The sequence below is a fragment of the Oncorhynchus tshawytscha genome, linkage group LG07 (assembly GCF_018296145.1).
Source record: "Oncorhynchus tshawytscha isolate Ot180627B linkage group LG07, Otsh_v2.0, whole genome shotgun sequence".
NCBI lineage: Eukaryota > Metazoa > Chordata > Actinopteri > Salmoniformes > Salmonidae > Oncorhynchus > Oncorhynchus tshawytscha.
The window spans coordinates 35,799,138-35,821,416 of record NC_056435.1 but is presented as its reverse complement, the minus strand read 5'-3'; the positions used below and the strand labels follow the sequence as shown (position 1 = coordinate 35,821,416).

General features: G+C 41.4%; 1 protein-coding gene across 5 annotated transcripts in view; it reads left to right on the top strand.

Moving 5' to 3' along the window:
- The window catches only part of LOC112254437 (ataxin-7), a 54,163-nt gene that overhangs the window by 8,599 nt on the left and 23,285 nt on the right, over positions 1-22,279 (top strand). For all 5 annotated transcript variants that reach the window (XM_024427022.2, XM_042324351.1, XM_042324353.1 and 2 more), the window contains 3 exons: positions 6,281-6,380; positions 12,738-12,953; positions 13,129-13,197. In XM_024427022.2, the coding sequence (XP_024282790.1) occupies positions 12,746-12,953; positions 13,129-13,197 (277 nt within the window). In that variant the 5' untranslated portion in view covers positions 6,281-6,380; positions 12,738-12,745. The remainder of the gene's footprint in view (positions 1-6,280; positions 6,381-12,737; positions 12,954-13,128; positions 13,198-22,279) is intronic.

Sequence of the window (22,279 nt, the reverse complement as noted above, 5' to 3'; positions counted from 1 at the left end):
CACCGGAGCTGAGTACTGGCACCTCAAATGTTCTACTGCTTGAGCTCCTGTTCCTCTTATAGAATATCAGCTCCAAAATATTGTGGAGTTCCTGCACCTGATATAAACAGTATCAGCACCCAAAATAAGTACCGGAAAATATTTTAGTCCAAGTCAAGCACTGATAAGAAGTAATCGGGTAGGCCTCTCTTATGACATTTCCACTGGATCAGAGCATGATATGTTTCCCTTTCACGCTGAGTGGTTATCAAAAGGGAGAGAACTGGGAAGATTTTTCAAATCATTCTCAATGGATGTCAAAAACAGACTTTGTTTGCTTGCAGTTTGAGGTGAAGAAAACATTCCTTTGAGGAGCTCCCCAGATCATTGGTGATGGTGTGTTAAGCCAATCAAAAATACTATCAGATCCCCAAATGGGTACATTTATATGTCTACATTTACGTGCAGGCCAAGTAGCCTATAATCAAATAAATGTTGATTTGTCACATGAGCCGAATAGCCATTATCGTGACATGCTTACTTACAAGCCCTTAACCAAAAATGCAGTTAAGAAAACATTTACTAAATAAACTAAAGTATAAACAATTAGATTAAAAGTACTAAAATGACAATAACGAGACTATATACTTCTATAGGTCTACTTCTATGCATGTGAGTCTTAACTCAACATTTGACAGGAGTGCTCCAAACAAAAGATGACTAAATTGACAAACTCCCAAATGGAATAAAATAAACTAAAAATGGTTTCTCACAAGTGTAGCATAGGTTGTGCACTCTGCAAACAATGTGTCCACTCCGACAATGATAAGGGGATGACGAATAATAATATTGAAGGCATGAACATAAATGACTGTAACCAAAGTAAAACATTTTAGATTAGACATTTATAGGAATTAACAGTAAATGTACTACTGGTGAAATATGTAATGGGGAATTGATATACACTAACAAACAATTTACACAATGAAGTTATGAGACAATGAATGTGCACAAATTGGTGGGGGAGAGAGAGCATACTGAATAGAGAAGTGTATCGGCCATGCAGCATTTACGGTGATATGGCCTCAGCATAAGTCAGGGCGTTCACACTTCTTGTGCTTCGTGGAGCAGAGCTGTTGTCAAGGAAGTGAATTTGTGTTTTCTACAGGATGTACCGCCCCCACCTATAGTCAACCAATCATATCAATGCGGAGTTATACAGAGCCCTGCGCACTATTACAACATTTGGGAGGCGCATGGCAATGTGGTATAGAGTTTGATTTGGCCTCTGGCCTCTCACACTCTCCATATGGTGCCTCTAAGATATATACAGCTGAAGTCGGAAGTTTACACACACCTTAGCCAAGTACATTTAAACTCTGTTTTTCCCAATTCCTGACATGACATCCCTGTTTTAGGTCAGTTAGGATCACCACTTTATTTTAAGAATGTGAAATGTCAGAATAATAGTAGAGAGAGTGATTTATTTCAGCTTTTATTTCTTTCATCACATTCCCATTTGTTCAGAAGTTTACATACACTTAATTAGTATTTGGTAGCATTGCCTTTACATTGTTTAACTTGGGTCAAACGTTTCAGGTAGCCTTCCACAAGCTTCCCACAATAAGTTGGGTGAATTTTGGGTCAGGTTTGTAGGCCTCCTTGCTCGCACATGCTTTTTCAGTTCTACCCACAATACTTTGACTTTGTTGTCCTTAAGCCATTTTGCCACAACTTTGGAAATATGCTTGGGGTCATTGTCCATTTGGAAGACCCATTTGCGACCAAGCTTTAACTTGACTGATGTCTTGAGATGTTGCTTCAATATATCCGCATAATTTTCCATCCTTATGATGCCATTTATTTTGTGAAGTGCACCAGGCCCTCCTGCAGCAAAGCACCCCCACAACATGATGCTGTCACCCCAGTGCTTCACGGTTGGGATGGTGTTCTTCGGCTTGCAAGCCTCCCCCTTTTCCTCCAAACATAACGATGGTCATTATGGCCAAACAGTTCTATTTTTGTTTCATCAGACCAGAGGACATTTCTCCAAAAAGTATGATCTTTGTCCCCATATGCAGTTGCAAACCGGTCTGGCTTTTTTATGGCGGTTTCGGAGCAGTGGCTTCTTCCTTGCTGAGTGACCTTTCAGGTTATGTCGATATAGGACTCGTTTTTACTGTGGATATAGATACTTTTGTACCTGTTTTCTCCATCTTCATAGGGTCCTTTGCTGTTGTTCTGGATTTGCACTTTTCACACCAAAGTACTTTCATCTCTAGGAGACAGAACAAGAAATTTGTGGAGTGGTTGAAAACTCATTAAAACTTGTTTTTCAACCACTCCACAAATGTCTTGTTAACAAACTATAGTTTTGGCAAGTCGGTTAGGACATCTACTTTGTGCATGACACAAGTCATTTTTCCAACAATTGTTAATAGACAGATTATTTCACTTATAATTCACTGTATCACAATTCCAGTGGGTCAGAAGAAATCCCATAGAAAGTTTGTGGGCAGAACTGAAAAATCGTGTGTGAGCAAGGGGGCCTACAAACCTAACTCTGTTACACCAGATCTGTCAGGAGGAATGGGCCACAATTCACCCAACTTATTGTGGAAGGCTACCTGAAACGTTTGACCCAAGTTAAACAATTTAAAGGCAATGCTACCAAATACTAATTGAGTGTATGTAAACTTCTGAACAAATGGGAATGTGATGAAAGTAATAAAAGCTGAAATAAATCATTCTCTCTACTATTTTTCTGATATTTCACATTCTTAAAATAAAGTGGTGATCCTAACTGACCTAAAACATGGACTTTTTACTAGGATTGCAGGTCAGGCATTGTGAAAAACTGAGTTTAAATGTATTTGGCTAAGGTGTATGTAAACTTCCGACTTCAACTGTATATATCTTAGAGGCACCATATGGAGAGTGTGAGAGGCCAGAGGCCAAATCAAACTCCGTACCACATCGCCATGCACCTCCCAAATGTTGTAACATTGCGCAGGGCTCTGTATAACTCTGCATTGATATGATTGGTTGACTATAGGTGGGGGCGGTACATCCTGGAGAAAACACAAACTCACTTCTTTGACAACAGCTCTGCTCCACGAAGCGCAAGAAGTATGAATGCCCTGACGTCTGCTGAGGCCGTATCACCGTAAATGCTGCATGGCCAATACACTTCTCTCTTCAGAATGCACTCTCTCTCTTCAAATAAAGTGGTGATCCTAATTTGTACTAGAATTACATGTCAGGAATTGTGAAAAACTTTAAATGAGTTTAAATGTATTTAGCTATGGTGTATGTGAAATTCTGACTTCAACTGTATATTAGTACCAGTCAACAATTTGGACACCTACTCATTCAAGGGTTTTCCTTTTATTTGTACTATTTTCTATGTTGAAGAATAATAGTGGAGACATCAAAACTATGAAATAACAATAATGGAATCATGTAGTAACCAAAAAAGTGTAAACACATCAATGTATTTTATATTTGAGATTCTTCAAAGAAGCCACCTTTTGCATTGATGCCAGCGTTGCACACTCTTGGCATTCTCTCAACCAGCTTCACCTGGAATAATTTTTCAACAGTCTAGAAGGAGTTCCCACACATGCTGAGCAAGGGTGATTGTGGAGGCCAGGTCATCTGATGCAGCACTCCATCACTCTCATTCTTAGTCAAATAGCACTTACACAGCCTGGAGGTGTGTGTTGGGTCATTGTCCTGTTGAAAACAAATGATAGTCCCACTAAGCACAAACAAGCTGGGATGGCGTATCGCTGCAGAATGCTGTGGTAGCCATGCTGATTATGTGTGCCTTGAATTCTAAATAAATCAGACAGTATCACTAGCAAAGCACCCCACACCATCACACCACCACCCCTATGCTTCACTGTGGGAACCACATATGCAGAGATCATCCTTTCACCTCCTCCGAGTCTCACAAAGACACGGTTGTTGGCTCCAAAAATCTCATTTGGAATCATCAGACCAAAGGACAGATTTTCACCGGTCAAATATCTGATTGTTTCTTTTTGCTTTTTTTGAGCTGTTCTTGCCATAATATGGAATTGGTCTTTGTTTAACACTTACTTACTACATGATTCCATATGTGTGTTATTTCATAGTTCATAGTGCATAAATATATATATATATATATATATATATATATATACACCACCGTTCAAAAGTTTGGGGTCACTTAAATGTCCTTGTTTTTGAAAGAAAAGCACATTCAAATTGATCTTAAATACAGTGTAGACATTGTTAATGTTGTAAATGACTATTGTAGCTGGAAACGGCAGATTAAATCAAATACAATTGAATATCTACATAGGCGTACACTTGCACATTTATCAGCAACCATCACACCTGTGTTCCAATGGCACGTTGTGTTAGCTAGTCCAAGTTTATAATTTTAATAGGCTAATTGATCATTAGAAAACCCCTTTGCAGTTATGTTAGCACAGCTGAAAAATGTTGTCCTATTTTAAAGAAGCAATAAAACTTTAGCTTAGTTGAGTATTTGGAGCATCGGCATTTGTGGGTTCGATTACAGGCTCAAAATAGCAAGAAACAAAGAACCTTCTTAGTACCCGCAAAACACCAGTCTCAACATCAACAGTGAAGAGGTGTCTCCAGGATGCTGGACTTCTATGCATAGTTGCAAAGAAAAAGCAATATCTCAGACTGGCCAATAAAAAGAAAAGATAAAGATGGGCAAAATAATGTTCTCTACCTAGAAGGCCAGCATCCCGGAGTCACCTCTTCACTGTTGATGTTGAGACTGGTGTTTTGTGGGTACTATTTAATGAAGCTGCCAGTTGAGGACTTGTGAGATGTCTGTTTCTCAAACTAGACACTCTAATGTACTTGTCCTCTTGCTCAGTTATGTTCCAGGGCCTCCCACTCCTTTTTCTATTCTGGTTAGAGACAGTTTGCGCTGTTCTGTGAAGGGAGTAGTACACTTCGTTGTACAAGATCTTCAGTTTCTTGGCAATTTCTTGCATGGAATAGCCTTCATTTCTTAGAACAAGAATAGACTGACGAGTTTCAGAAGAAAGGTCTTTATTACTGGCCATTTTGAGCCTGTAATCGAACCTACAGATGCTGATGCTCCAGGTACTCAACTAGTCTAAAGAAGGCCAGTTTTATTGCTTCTTTTATTAGCACAACAGTTTTCAGCTGTGCTAACATTATTGCAAAAGGGTTTTCTAATGATCAATTAGCCTTTTTTAAATGATAAACTTCAATTAGCTAACACAACGTGCCATCGGAACACAGGAGTGATGGTTGCTGATAATGGGCAACTGTAGGCCTATGTAGATATTCCATTAAAAAATATGCAGTTTCCAGCTATAATAGTCATTTACAACATTAACAATGTCTACACTGTATATATATATGATCAATTTGATGTTATTTTAATGCACAAAAAATGTGCTTTTCTTTAAAAAAAAAAAACAGGACATTTCTAAGTGAACAGTAGTGTGTTTTAGTCAAGCAGTAGCAATATATACACAGTCTCGGCGACCAACAGCCTAACGACCAAACAATTGACTAGTCATCCAATTGGGGTCAGCCCTAAAGGGTTTCACATTCACCACCGACACCTATTTTATGTCTTATCTTTGTAATAGTGTTTTCATTATTCACATTGTGTTGAATTGATGAGTAGCCTACAATGGTAAACATTTTTTTTAATTGAAGTTAGTTCTGGGCATACTGATGTTTACAATGCTTTTGTGTAAAAACAACTAAAATGGTAGGCCTAATTGTTATTACTGTTCTGTATTTAATTTTTCTAATAATTTTATTGCTGTCTCATTAGGCTAATGTGTGGTACATTAATAGCCTACAGTTTGCGACAGTTGTTCTTGTGGAAAGAATTGGTTTCCTGTGTCCAGTTAAATTAAGTTCAATGGCCCCAATCCCCACCCCCTTCAAAAAATATTTTAATGGGGAAATTATTTTAGTAGTGTTTTTATCCTAATCTTTGAAAGGGATTATTGCGCTGCAAACTGCAGGGCTCTGGAGTGGTTAAAGGGATATTGCTTATTGGATTGGATTACTCTGCTGCGGCGAGGAGCTCCATAAGTAGCTCATGGGCTAGCTTGAAAGCTGCCGAGCACAGAGCCACAGCCAGATCCACCAGGAGCATTGGAGGCGGCGTTATCTTCCAGACAGAAAACACTGTAATTCCTTAAACAGTGATTACGGCATCAAGACAAGGAAAACAATGAACCTAATACTAACGTTTCCCACCCGTCTCTTTCTCTATCTCAACCAGATTCCTTCCACAACTTGTGTGGAGCGACCAGAGATCACCCAAACCGATGAGGTTTTACTGATCCAGTTAAGATTGTGTTCCCTTTTCCACATTTGACAAGGTAAGTGTTCAGTAAGCACAATACCCTGTATTTCTACTCAAATTCTACACATCAATCTTGAGACTCACTCCACAGTCCTGCAACATAGCTACAATCAGACTCTACACTCAGGTCTGCAGTTTTTCAGCAGCCATTTCATTACAAAATCTCAATAAGATATTGATACTACACTAGTAAATGTAACAAGTGGTATGACGACCAAGCTTGGACATGATTAACTTAGGCTGAGACCTGAAGACAATGCCTTAACTTATTAGACTGATGCGGTCTTCTGCTGCATCATAAACCTGGGTTCGAACCCTGTGGGTCATGTTGGTTCCATGAACCAGATGAGTCTCTGTCAGAAGGTCAAAGCGGGATGGAGTGTCACAAAGTTATCCTTGACACCTGAAGAACTGCATTGGCCCCCGTTGTGTCAATGCAATCTGATGCACGGAAGACCCGTTTGTGCCATAAGCTGTAGCTCCAAATTCATATGGTATAACAACTGCATAGACCAACATGAAAGTATAATACACTGCTCAAAAAAATAAAGGGAACACTTAAACAACACAATGTAACTCCAAGTCAATCACACTTCTGTGAAATCAAACTGTCCACTTAGGAAGCAACACTGATTGACAATAAATTTCACATGCTGTTGTGCAAATGGAATAGACAACAGATGGAAATTATAGGCAATTAGCAAGACACCCCCAATAAAAGAGTGGTTCTGCAGGTGATAACCACAGACCACTTCTCAGTTCCTATGCTTCCTGGCTGATGTTTTGGTCACTTTTGAATGCTGGCGGTGCTTTCACTCTAGTGGTAGCATGAGACGGAGTCTACAACCCACACAAGTGGCTCAGGTAGTGCAGCTCATCCAGGATGGCACATCAACGCGAGCTGTGGCAAGAAGGTTTGCTGTGTCTGTCAGGGTAGTGTCCAGAACTTGGAGGCGCTACCAGGAGACAGGCCAGTACATCAGGAGACGTGGAGGAGGCCGTAGGAGGGCAACAACCCAGCAACAGGACCGCTACCTCTGCCTTTGTGCAAGGAGGAGCAGGAGGAGCACTGCCAGAGCCTTGCAAAATGACCTCCAGCAGGCCATAAATTGTATCAGCAAATTGTATCAGCATATCGATTGCGCAATCAGGGCTGGTAAAACCTTGGATCATTGCTATTCTAACTTCCGCGATGCATATAAGGCCCTCCCCCGCACTCCCTTCGGAAAAGCTGACCACGGCTCCATTTTGTTGCTCCCTGCCTACAGACAGAAACTAAAACAAGAAGCTCCCACCCTGAGGTCTGGTCAACGCTGGTCCGACCAATCTGATTCCACGCTCCAAGACTGCTTGCATCACGTGGACTGGGATATGTTTCGTATTGGGTCAGACAACAACATTGACGAATACGCTGATTCGGTGAGCGAGTTCATTAGAACGTGCGTTGAAGATGTCGTTCCCATAGCAACGATTAAAACATTCCCAAACCAGAAACCGTGGATTGATGGCAGCATTCGCGTGAAACTGAAAGCGCGAACCACTGCTTTTAATCACGGCAAGGTGACTGGAAACATGACCGAATACAAACAGTTTAGCTATTTCATCCGCAAGGCTATCAAACAAGCTAAGCGTCAGTATAGAGACCAATAGAATCGCAATTCAACAGCTCAGACACGAGGTATGTGGCAGGGTCTACAGTCAATCACGGATTACAAAAAGAAAACCAGCCCAGTCACGGACCAGGATGCCTTGCTCCCAGGCAGACTAAATAACTTTTTTGCCCGCTTTGAGGACAATACAGTGCCACTGACACGGCCCGCAACCAAAACATGCGGACTCTCCTTCACTGCAGCCGAGGTGAGTAAAACATTTAAACACGTTAACCCTCGCAAGGCTGCAGGCCCAGATGGCATCCCCAGCCGCGCCCTCAGAGCATGCGCAGACCAGCTGGCTGGTGTGTTTACGGACATATTCAATCGATCCCTATCCCAGTCTGCTGTTCCCACATGCTTCAAGAGGGCCACCATTGTTCCTGTTCCCAAGAAAGCTAAGGTAACTGAGCTAAACGACTACCTCCGTCACTCCGTAGCACTCACCTCCGTCATCATGAAGTGCTTTGAGAGACTAGTCAAGGACCATATCACCTCCACCCTACCTGACACCCTAGACCCACTCCAATTTGCTTACCGCCCAAATAGGTCCACAGACGATGCAATCTCAACCACACTGCACACTGCCCTAACCCATCTGGACAAGAGGAATACCTATGTGAGAATGCTGTTCATCGACTACAGTTCAGCATTTAACACCATAGTGCCCTCCAAGCTCGTCATCAAGCTCGAGACCCTGGGTCTCGACCCCGCCCTGTGCAACTGGGTACTGGACTTCCTGACGGGCCGCCCCCAGGTGGTGAGGGTAGGTAACAACATCTCCACCCCGCTGATCATCAACACTGGGGCCCCACAAGGGTGCGTTCTGAGCCCTCTCCTGTACACTCTGTTCACCCACGACTGCGTGGCCACGCACGCCTCCAACTCAATCATCAAGTTTGCGGACGACACAACAGTGGTAGGCTTGATTACCAACAACGACGAGACGGCCTACAGGGAGGAGGTGAGGGCCCTCGGAGTGTGGTGTCAGGAAAATAACCTCACACTCAACGTCAACAAAACTAAGGAGATGATTGTGGACTTCAGGAAACAGCAGAGGGAACACCCCCCTATCCACATCGATGGAACAGTAGTGGAGAGGGTAGTAGTTTTTTTTTAAAGTTCCTAGGGCGTACACATCACAGACAAACTAAATTGGTCCACCCACACAGACAGCATTGTGAAGAAGGTGCAGCAGCGCCTCTTCAACCTCAGGAGGCTGAAGAAATTTAGCTTGTCACCAAAAGCACTCACAAACTTCTACAGATGCACAATCGAGAGCATCCTGTCGGGCTGTATCACCGCCTGGTACGGCAACTGCTCCACCCACAACCGTAAGGCTCTCCAGAGGGTAGTGAGGTCTGCACAACGCATCACCGGGGGCAAACTACCTGCCCTCCAGGACACCTACACCACCCGATGTCACAGGAAGGCCATAAAGATCATCAAGGACAACAACCACCCGAGCCACTGCCTGTTCACCCCGCTATCATCCAGAAGGCGAGGTCAGTACAGGTGCATCAAAGCTGGGACCGAGAGACTGAAAAACAGCTTCTATCTCAAGGCCATCAGACTGTTAAACAGCCACCACTAACATTGAGTGGCTGCTGCCAACACACTGACTCAACTCCAGCCACTTTAATAATGGGAATTGATGGGAATTGATGTAAAAGATATCACTAGCCACTTTAAACAATGCTACCTAATATAATGTTTACATACCCTACATTATTTATCTCATATGTATACGTATATACTGTACTCTATATCATCTACTGCATCTTTATGTAATACATGTATCACTAGCCACTTTAAACTATGCCACTTTGTTTACATACTCATCTCATATGTATATACATATGTATATACTGTACTCGATATCATCTACTGCATCTTGCCTATGCCGCTCTGTACCATCACTCATTCATATATCTTTATGTGCATATTCTTTATCCCTTTACACTTGTGTGTGTATACGGTAGTAGTTTTGGAATTGTTAGCTAGATTACTCGTTGGTTATTACTACATTGTCGGAAAAGGAAGCACAAGAATTTCGCTACACTCGCATTAACATCTGCTAACCATGTGTATGTGACAAATAAAATTTGATTTGATTTGAAATGGGCATGTGTTTGCTCAAACGGTCAGAAACAGACTCCATGAGGGTGGTATGAGGGCCCGACGTCCACAGGTGGGGGTTGTGCTAACAGCCCAACACCGTGCAGGACGTTTGGCATTTGCCAGAGAACACCAAGATTGGCAAATTCGCCAATGGCGCCCTGTGCTCTTTATAGATGAAAGCAGGTTCACACTGAGCACATGTGACAGAGCCTGGAGACGCCGTGGAGAACGTTCTGCTGCCTGTAACATGTAACAGCATGACCGGTTTGGCGGTGGGTCAGTCATGGTGTGGGGTGGCATTTCTTTGGGGGGCCGCACAGCCCTCCATGTGCTCGCCAGAGGTAGCCTGACTGCCATTAGGTACCGAGATGAGATCCTCAGACCCCTTGTGAGACCATATGCTGGTGCGGTTGGCCCTGGGTTCCTCCTAATGCAAGACAATGCTAGACCTCATGTGGCTGGAGTGTGTCAGCAGTTCCTGCTAGAGGAAGGCATTGATGCTATGGACTGGCCCGCCCGTTCCCCAGACCTGAATCCAATTGAGCACATCTGGGACATCATGTCTCGCTCCATCCACCAACACCACGTTGCACCACAGACTGTCCAGGAGTTGGCGGATGCTTTAGTCCAGGTCTGGGAGGAGATCCCTCAGGAGACCATCCGCCACCTCATCAGGAGCATGCCCAGGCATTGTAGGGAGGTTATACAGGCACGTGGAGGCCACTCACACTGCTGAGCCTCATTTTGACTTGTTTTAAGGACATTACATCAAAGTTGGATCAGCCTGTAGTGTGGTTTTCCACTTTAATTTTGAGTGTGACTCCAAAACCAGACCTCCATGGGTTGATAAATTTGATTTCCATTGATACTTTTTGTGTGATTTTGTTGTCAGCACATTCAACTATGTAAAGAAAAAAGTATTTAATAAGAATATTTCATTCATTCAGATCTAGGATGTGTTATTTTAGTCTTCCCTTTATTTTTTTGAGCAGTGTATAAAAAATATGAAAAATAGCCTAACTTTATTCTTAGTATGTCAGTCTGTCAGATGCAGACAATTTGCCAAGTAATATTTTATTATTGATTAGTATACATACCTATAATCAATCATGTAAAAAAAATCTAAACAAATGTAGTATTTGTAATACGCGACTGTTGAACCATATACAATCCCCCAAAACCAGTTCCATTTCAGCATCAGGCCTACACGTTTTGCTGTCTGTCATAAATTGATGCACTAATTAGTTGTCATTTGTAGGGATAGTTTCTACCCACTTGTTGTTTTTGCCTTTTAGCCTTTTGTATTGGCAGTAGTTTTTTTTTGTATAATTTTTGAGCATGCAATGAAAATGCATTCAGTCATTTCGGCTTACTACCTGTAAGTAAGCCAGTTGAAAACTGAAGATGGTTGTATAGGATTTCAACACTTATTAACATGATAGAACCTTCACTTCAAACTGGATTCCTGTATGGTAGGTGAGGTCACGTGTACATTGTCTGTTACAGATTGATTCTGCCCATCAGTAGCAGGCCTGTGCTGAGAGGTACAAACATGAGATAACATGTAGACATCCTGGTCACTCCATTTAAATCCGAATCCCATTTGGAAAGTGGAAGGTATACTTCCTAGGAATATTTCAATTCTATAAAGACCTCAGACATTCATATTTTTGTAATACCTAATCTACAGACACTTATATAACTGTAAACCTGAATGAAGTGTTTTAGAAAGGAAATAGTTAACGAGATAGCTTTCTTTCTGCTTGTTTGGTGTAAAGTGTTACCAATTCCTAGATTATGGAAGTAGGAACTCCATCCATTCGCCACATAGCGCTGATGTGACGCAAAAGGTTGTGAGAAATATGAATCTGACTACTGTAAACTGGAAAGCAGTCGCGCCTTATTAAGGAAGTAGGACATCAATGAATATATACTCCCCCATCCGGCGACAAGAAACAGGTCCCTGTCTTAATTGTTTTACTTTAATAAACTGTTTTATATAAATGAACTGTTCGGTCATCGATGTGCATTATCGAAGGTGTGTATCCTATCTGAACATTTTTGAAGTTGGAAGCAAGAGGGATATTCTGGTTGTTATGATATAATACCTCGAAGCATGTTAATTTGATCAATATTAGGGCACTGTAAAAAAAAACCTCATTTTTTAACTATAATTTGGTTCGTTTTTATTCATAAAATACGTTTTTCGAAGAAAAAACGAATTCCTATGTGAACTGTATCAATTAGGCATAGGCTATACGAAGGTGATGAATATAGTATTTATTTGATGATTGAAAACATATTGTTGTCACCGCGTGTAAGTGACCTGGATTTATCACGTTTAATGCACTCACGGAGGTGCATTTAGATGCTCCTCCTTAAAAGTTTTATCTGTGATATCTGCGATTGCCCAGACTGTATGTGCCGGGGGACGGCCTCGCACACATGCACCCGTCAAAACAAGAGCGGTGGTGTCACTCCCTCTAGCTTCTAAACACATAATCAAAGGGATTTCCGTTACCAAAACATGCGTTTGCCGGAGACAATCAATGAAGGAATCCTGAGAACCCCACAACGCTGACTGCTGTTTTGTTACATTGTAGCGGAAAGAATGTCGGAAAGGGCCGATGATGACGTCAGGGGGGAGCAGCGCAGAGTGGCCAGGCAGCTGAAGCAGCAACAGCAGCAGATCCAGCGGGGAGAAGGCTCCACAGCAATGGCGACTGGTGCGGAGCGCAGATCCATGCCTAGTCCAGAAATAATGTTGGGACAGCCTTGGAGCAGCTGGGTCGATGCTGCCAAACTCCACGGCAACGACGGTGAGTGCTCGTGCGTACTGGATGTGTGTGTAGAATCGAGACATAACGATGATCGTGAGCTTTTTTTGCTGATTGCGTGCAGTTTTTGGAATACGAAGAAACGCTACTGTTAACAACAGCAGAAGCAAGCAAGTGTAACTATTTATCTTCGTGTGTATCCGATTGCCTCTTTTAGGTGCCGAATCAGAGGAAAGTTTGAAAGAGTTCGGGAAAAATCGAGAAGCCATGCGACTGTGCAGAGATGGTGAGTGTTCTTGCTTTTGTCAAAGCCAAGGTGTGTTTTGGTTTTGTTGGGTTGCACCGGCTGAAATCTGGTTGAACAAGTCCACCACACTGAGTGGTGACAACACAAGTCTGATCAATCAGTGATATAACCCAGGAATCTATCGCCACTAGTTGACACCTTGAAGAGGGGGCCCGCCTATCTTCTGACCCTAAGTAGGTAACCACCGCAGGTAACAACTAGCGCTTATTCAGTGGGGTCCTTAAAGATACATGTCATGTGATAAAGCTGAAATTGATGTTTATCTTACACAACAGAGAATTTATTGTCTGTTTTACACTATTTCTGTCTGACTGTTCAGTATCATTGTGCCCACCTGAAAAAGCCTGTGTGTGTGAAGTTAGGGGATGGGCACAGTCAGTGTGATGATGGCACTTTCACAGTTAAAATGGGTGCAACGAGGTTGTCATTGAAGCTAGAATCTTAATTGAAACAATAAGAAAGCGTACCCCCGCCTATGTTTTGGTAAAAAGTTTAGGGAAGGGCCTGGAGAAATAACTGTTCACAAATTCATAGAGCAAGCCATATATCCAAGGACTAACCATCCATGACAATTAGTCCTATTCATGTTTTGAGACTATACAGGGTTTGTTTACATTGTTTACAAACATTGGAATAAAACAATCTTGTAAATTATATTCTACAAGAATCAATGCATATACAGTACCAGTCAAAAGTTTGGACACAACTACTCATTCATGGTTTTTCTTTATTTGTGCTATTTTCTACATTGTAGAATAATAGTGAAGACATCAAAACTGAAATTAAACATATGGAATCATGTAGTAACCAAAAAAGTGTTACACAAATCAAATTCTATTTTATTTTGAGGTTCTTCCAAGTAGCCACCCTTTGCCTTGATGTCAGCTTTGCACACTCTTGGCATTATCTCAACCAGCTTCATGAGGTAGTCACCTGGAATGCATTTCAATTAACAGTTGTGCCTTGTTAAAAGTTAAATAGTGGAATTCCTTTCCTTAATGCGTTTGAGCCAATCAGTTGTGTTGTGTCAAGGTAGGGGTGGTATACAGAAGAAATCCCTATTTGTCAAAGACCAAGTCCATATTATGGCAAGAACAGCTCATAAAGAAAAGAGAAACAACAGGCCATCACTACTTCAAGACATGAAGGCCAGTCAATCCAGAACATTTCAAGAATATTTCATTTTTTCAAGTGCAGCCGCAAAAACCATCACGCGCTATGGTGAAACTGGAAAGGAAGACATCAACTTTTCAGAGGAGACTGCGTGAGTCAGTCCTTCATGGTCTAATTTCTGCAATGAAGCCACTACTTAAGGACACCAGTAAGAAGAAGAGACTTCCATGGGCCAAGAAACATGAGCAATGGATATTAGACCGGTGGAAATCTGTCCTTTTGGTCTGATGAGTCAAAATTTGAGATTTTTGGTTCCAACCAACGTGTCTTTGTGAGACGCAGAGTAGGAGAACGGATGATCTTCGCATGTCTGGTCTCGCATGACTTTATTTAGTATTCAAGGCACACTTAACCAACATGGCTACCACCGCATTCTGCAGTGATACGCCATCCCATTTGGTTTTTGCTTAGTGGGACTATCATTTGTTTTTCAACAGAACAATGACCAAACACACCTCGAGGCTGTGTAAGGGCTATTTGACCAATAAGGAGAGTAAAATATATCTATTATTGTTTAACACTTTTTTGGTTCCTATATATGAGTTATTTCATAGTTTTGATAGCTTCAATATTAGAGAATAGTAAAAAATAAAAACCCTAGAATGAGTAGGTTTGTCAAGCTTTTGTGTGTGTGTGAATTAATGTAGCAACTAAGGATTCTAGCTTTAAAGTGCCAATATGTCATTTTTTTGGGCAACCCGTCCAAATTCACACAGAACAGATTCTTCTAAGACATTTCTATCTGTATATTTCTATTTCTTAAATATAGGTTCGGTTTTGTACACTAGCTGAAATGACAATATTTTTGGGAATATGATTAAGGAAAATATATTTCACAGCATTTTAGATGGTAAAATTATTCTCCATAGTACACTAGCTTATTTTGTCTCACAAACTGAAATTAGGCTAACTATTAATAAGAGTTTTGGAAACCAGGAAGTTGCGGAGCGATTTCTGCATAGTGCAACTTTAAGAATAACTGCTATTCTTTTTGGAAACTGTCTAAAACCTCAGATGGCTTTCCTATGTCAGTTGAATATTTATAGTGCTACTAAACTACTACACATTCACATCTTTGTTTAGCACATTTTATATTAGCACACTCAATAAAGTACTCTATATTTACAATATTAACAACAAAGGATTGCCTTACTCTGTTTTGGCAGCTATAATCTATAATAGATTTTATTACATGGATTGGTGTCAGTGATCTGATCAAGACTGCCTTGAAATGTTAATTCCCATGCTATAAAATGAGAGAAGCACACAGCTGTATGTGCAACACTGATGTAAAAAAACATCTAATGTAGTAAAAACCCATTGAATTATATTTTCCCACATAGCCGTCAGGAGCCATAGTTGTCCTTTTTGCACACAAAAAATCTGAAGAATATGACGTTTTTTTAGTAATGGTGACTTGAAACTGTGCTGTAAATAGTCACCCTACGTTGAAGTTGCCGTAAGCACAAATCTAGGATCAGCATGCCCAATCCTAACCTTTAGTATGGTAACAAGATACACTGTCCTCAGGGTAAAGTCACGCTACAACTTGATTCCCAAAAAGCAACTTGTAAAAATAAGCACTATGCATGTAAGTACATCATGTACTGCACACAGTCAGTCTATAGTCTTTACTCACTGTTTGGGAAGTAAGAACGGAGTTGAGGAAATAGTTTATGTTTATTACATATCTATAAGGTGATAAGGTACCCCACTTAGTCAAGAGAGCAGGGGAAACACCTCGATCACACCGGCAGCGTCGTTGTATTTTGATACTCCAGAAGTACATTAATTTCCAATGGAACACTGTGTTTGCCTTTCAGCATTGTGTTGCAGAGGCAGTTGCACTGCGTTCTGTGTTGCATGTGTTGGATTTATAGAACGTATGCATCAAACTGTATGTGTAGACGGCTTGACCGAAATGGTAGCAGAAGGTGAATGTTGAACTTTTGTTGCACACGTATCCAGATGACGTGATCGAGGCGACACTCACCTCCTGAAGTCCTCTGTAGCTGTTATGTGTCATAGGCCTACACTTGTGATGTCAGCAATACGTAGGCATCTCATTTCAGACTTTTCCAAAAAGCTTTTTTTTCCCTGTTGAAAAGGAAGGGGTTACACACTGTAACCTACTTGTCAGGGCACTTATCTAACGGTGCATTTGCATTGGCAAACAATGGGGCCAGTGTGCACACCGCAGTGACATTGCACAATTAAGAACAAATCACTTGTTTCCTACAGGTCTCACAGAAGCCACAACAGAAAGCCAGACTTGTCTGATTTACACACTTATTTCCGTGCGTAAAAGGAGCCAAAACTGTTCAGCAAAGCACCTGGATCCAGCCAATTTTGTCATGACCTTAATTTAGGTCTTCACTTTTTCTCAGGAAGACCAATAAGCATGTTGACAGAATGTGATCAGGAAAGTCACTATTGTGCAACTGCATTAGTCTAGCTACAGTAGCCGATTATTCCAGTGATTCAGGAAACGTTTTCGTTGTCATTTAGTGCTAGTTGAATCACTAAGACGAGTATGGACCAGAGCGCAGTTTGTGTAAAATGTGGAATTGAAATAAGGACAATGTTCGCTCCAACAGTTCAAAGACCATTCCATTTTAGTGAGAATGCAAATGAAATTGGTATTGTTTTGATAGTTTTGTCAAACCATATACAGTGGGGAGAACAAGTATTTGATACACTCCCGATTTTGCAGGTTTTCCCACTTACAAAGCATGTAGAGGTCTGTGATTTATCATAGGTACACTTCAACTGTGAGAGATGGGGGGAAAAAACAGAAACAGAACATCACATTGTATGATTTTTAAGTAATTAATTTGCATTTTAGTGCATGACATAAGTATTTGATCACCTACCAACCAATAAGAATTCCGGCTCTCACAGACCTGTTAATTTTTCATTAAGAACCCCTCCTGTTCTCCACTCATTACCTGTATTAACTGCACCTGTTTGAACTCGTTACCGGTTTAAAAGACACCTGTCCACACACTCAATCAAACAGACTCCAACCTCTCCACAATGGCCAAAACCAGACAGCTGTGTAAGGACGTCAGGGATAAAATTGTAGACCTGCACAAGGCTGGGATGGGCTACAGGACAATAGGCAAGCAGCTTGTGAGAAGGCAACAACTGTTGGTGCAATTATTAGAAAATGGAAGAAGTTCAAGATGACGGTCAATCACCCTCGGTCTGGGGCTCAATGAAGATCTCACCTCGTGGGGCATCAATGATCATGAGGAAGGTGAGGGATCCATCCAGAACTACATGGCAGGACCTGGTGAGTGACCTTAAGAGAGCTGGGACCACAGTCTCAAAGAAAACCATTAGTAACACACTACGCCGTCATGGCTTAAAATCCTGCAGCGCACGCAAGGTCCCCCTGTTCAAGTCAGCGCATGTCCAAGCCCGTCTGAAGTTTGCCAATGACCATCTGGATGATCCAGAGGAGGAATGGGAGAAGGTCATGTGCTCTGATGAGACAAAAATAGAGCTTTTTGGTCTAAACTCCACTCGCCGTGTTTGGAGGAAGAAGAAGGATGAGTACAACCCCAAGAACACCATCCCAACCATGAAGCATGGAGGTGGAAACATCATTCTTTGGGGATGCTTTTCTGCAAAGGGAATAATAATATTTAAAAAATAAAAATGTGTATTTATTGGTAATAATGACAATTACAACAATACTGAATTAACACTTATTTTAACTTAATATAATACATCAATAAAAATCAATTTAACCTCAAATAAATGATGAAACATGTTCAATTTGGTTTAAATAATGCAAAAACAAAGTGTTGGAGAAGAAAGTAAAAGTGCAATATGTGCCATGTAAAATAGGCTAACGTTTAGGTTCCTCAGAACATGAGAACATATGAAAGCTGGTGGTTCCTTTTAACATGAGACTTCAATATTCCAAGGTAAGAGGTTTTAGGTTGCAGTTAATATAGTATTTATAGGACTATTTCTCTCTATACCATTTGTATTTCATTAACCTTTGACTATTGGATGTTCTTATAGGCACTTTAGTATTGCCAGTGTAACAGTATAGCTTCCGTCCCTCTACTCGCCCCTACCTGGGCTCGAACCAGGAACACATCAATAACAGCCACCCTCGAAGCATCGTTACCCATCGCCCCACAAAATCCACGGCCCTTGCAGAGCAAGGGGAACAACTACTCCAAGTCTCCGAGCGAGTGACGTTTGAAACTCTATTAGCGTGCACCCCGCCAATTAGCTAGCCATTTCGGTTACACCAGCCTAATCTCGGGAGTTGATAGGCTTGAAGTCATAAACAGCTCAAGGCTTGAAGCACCGCGAAGAGCTGCTGGGAAAACGCACTAAAGTGCTGTTTGAATGAATGCTTACCAGCCTGCTGCTGCCTACCACCGCTCAGACTGCTCTATCAAATCATAGAGTTAATTATAATATAAAAACACACAGAAATACGAGCCTTATGGTCATTAATAGGGTCGAATTCGGAAACTATCATTTAGAAAACAAAACGTTTATTATTTCAGTGAAATACGGAACTGTTCTGTATTATCTAACAGGTGGCATCACTATGTCTAAATATTGCTATTACATTGTACAACCTTCAATTTTATGTCATAATTACGTAAAATCCTGGCAAATTAGTTCGCAACGAGCCAGGCGGCCCAAACTGTTGCATATACCCTGACTCTGCGTGCAATGAACACGAGAAGTAACACAATTTCACCTGGTTAATATTGCCTGCTAACCTGGATTTCTTTAAGCTAAATATGCAGGTTTAAAAATATATACTTCTGTGTATTGATTTTTAAGAAAGGCATTGGTGCTTATGGTTAGGTACAGTTGTGCAATGATTGTGCTTTTTTCGCAAATGCGCTTTTGTTAAATCATCCCATTTGGCGAAGTTGGCTGTCTTTGTTAGGAAGAAATAGTCTTCACACAGTTCGCAACGAGCCAGGCGGCCCAAACTGCTGCATATACCCTGACTCTGTTGCAAGAGAAGTGACACAATTTAGCTAGTTAAAATAAATTCATGTTAGCAGGCAATATTAACTAAATATGCAGGTTTAAAAATATATACTTGTGTATTGATTTTAAGAAAGGCGTTGATGTTTATGGTTAGGTACACGTTGGAGCAACGACAGTCCTTTTTCGCGAATGCGCACTGCATCGATTATATGTAATGCAGGCCACACTAGATAAACTAGTAATATCATCAACCATGTGTAGTTATAACTAGTGATTATGACTGATTGTTTTTTATAAGATAAGTTTAATGCTAGCTAGCAACTTACCTTGGCTTCTTACTGCATTCGCGTAACAGGCAATGAGAGGCACGTGGTTCGAGCGTTGGACTAGTTAACTGTAAGGTTGCAAGATTGAATCCCTGAGCTGACAAGGTAAAAATCTGTCGTTCTGCCCCTGAACAAGGCAGTTAACCCACCGTTCCTAGGCAGTCATTGAAAATAAGAATGTATTCTTAAACTAGTTAGGGATAGGCGGGACGCAAATGTCTCAACTGGCCAATTGCCAGGGAAAATGCAGAGCGCCAGATTCAAATAAAATACTATAAAATTCAAACTTTCATTAAATCACACATGTAAGATACTCAATTAAAGCTACACTCGTTGTGAATCCAGCCAACATGCACCATCTGCACCAGCAGTAAACAAAGGAGTTGGCATATTTCAAACCTACAGGCGCTACACAAAACGCTGAAATAAAATATAAAACGTGCATTACCTTTGACGAGCTTCTTTTGTTGGCACTTTGTCCTTTTGTTCGATTAATTCCATCCATATATATCCAAAATGTCCATTTATAAAGCGCGTTTGATCCAGAAAAAAACACCTTACAAAAAACGCAACGTCACTACAAAATATTTCAAAACTACTTTTGTAATACAACTTTAGGTATTTTTAAACGTTAATAATCGATCAAATTGTAGACGGGGCAATCTGTGTTCAATACAGGAAAGACAACAAACCAGCGCCACTTTTCACGTCTTGTGCAACTCACAAAATTGTCCCCAGTTCCTAGTTGGCCTACTTCTTCATTGCACAAAGGAATAACCTCAACCAAATTCCAAAGACTGGTGACATCCAGTGGAAGCGGTAGGAACTGAAAACAGGTCCCTAAGAAATATCCCTTGGCAATAACAAGTCAGGGAACAGAGAGAGGCGGGGGGAAAAAAATCTGAACAGTTAGTCCTCGGGGTTTTGCCTGCTACATAAGTTCTGTTATACTCACAGACATGATTCAAACAGTTTTAGAAAATTCAGAGTGTTTTCTATCCAGATCTATGAATAATATGCATATCTTATATTCTTGGCATGAGTAGCAGGAAGTTGTAATTGGGCACGCTATTTATCCAAAACTGAAAATTCTGTCCCCTAGCCCCAAGAGGTTTTAACTGACTTGCCTAGTTAAATTAAGGTGTTACATTTTTTTATTTTTTATTAGGGCCGATTTCAAGTTTTCATAACAATCGGAAATCAGTATTTTTGGACACCAATTTCTGATTGTTACGAAAACCTGAAATCGGCCCTAATTAATTGGCCATTTCGATTAATCGGTCGACCTCTTAGTATGGTTCCTCCCGCTGATTGTGCAGAGGTGAAATGTGGCAGTGATGTCTCACTGTAAGGTGTTGGTACTGTTACACGACACCATCTACATGCCTGAAAGCCTCAGTCCACTGTTCGTTAGGCAGAGGTTTCCGGAACTGTTAGAAATGACCTGAACAGATTAAGTGAAATATCACTCTTCTTTAGCAAATATTTCCATTCATTTTCAATGTTAGTAGAGTGAGATGTTCTGCACTTTATTTGTCCCTAATTGTTTGTGTGACCTGCAGGATTCAATGGGATGATATTAGTGCAATAAGCTGCAGTCTTTAGGAAAACAGTGGAGTGCTGATCGTGTCCTAAAAACATCCAATAGACTAGAATACGACTTTATGTCCATTGGTTACAACAGAAATTTGTCTTCTGCCTTTCCCAACAACCCGAGGTATACACACACACGTTGAGAAGCACAGGGTCAGCAGCAGTGCAGCGTCCCTGGATGTAGATCAGTTGTGGGGGGCTAAGTGTCTTGCTCAAGGGAACAACGGCAGGAGATGATACATGGGATCAGAGACCAGCAGGCTTCCAATTGCCAGTTCAGTTCCATTTTTCTGTTGCCCAGTACGGGGCTTGAACCCAGCAACCTTGCGGCTGCTGGTCCTCTCTAACCTCTAGGCTACTGCCACTAATGTCTTCCTTTCCTCAGTCTCTCTACCTCATGACCATGGATAGGTGCACGCACTGGATAGGTTTTCCACCATGATGGCCTACCTGATCACAGCCTCGCCTATTGATTACAGTTCAGTGGTCTTAAAAGAAAAGAGTTGAGCACAGGACAGCTGATTCTAGGGTGTGACCTTAGTTGGACTGCAGGCCGACTGGCTCCACACACACCTTCATTTCCAACCCCCCTCTCTGTGTTTTCCATTGGGTCCACAATCTCCTACATGCTCTGGAGTGTCCTCTTCTCTTTCTCTCCTAGCACATTGTCATTCAGACCAAGCCTTGTGGAATGGGGATATTATGGCTTACCCTGTGGATGACTACAGCTCTACCATGACCCACATATCTCCCTGATGGAAAAGCCATTCTTACGCACACACACACACACACACACACACACACACACACACACACACACACACACACACACACACACTATAGAGTCCAGACATGACACACTCACACATTGGAACGTGACTGAAGGATTCTCTCCTCTGATCTGCTTCTGAGTTCACACTCTCTCATATCTCTGACTTGCCTTCACCAATTTGCCTGATAGCAGACAGAGGGGGAGGCTGATTAATGTAGTG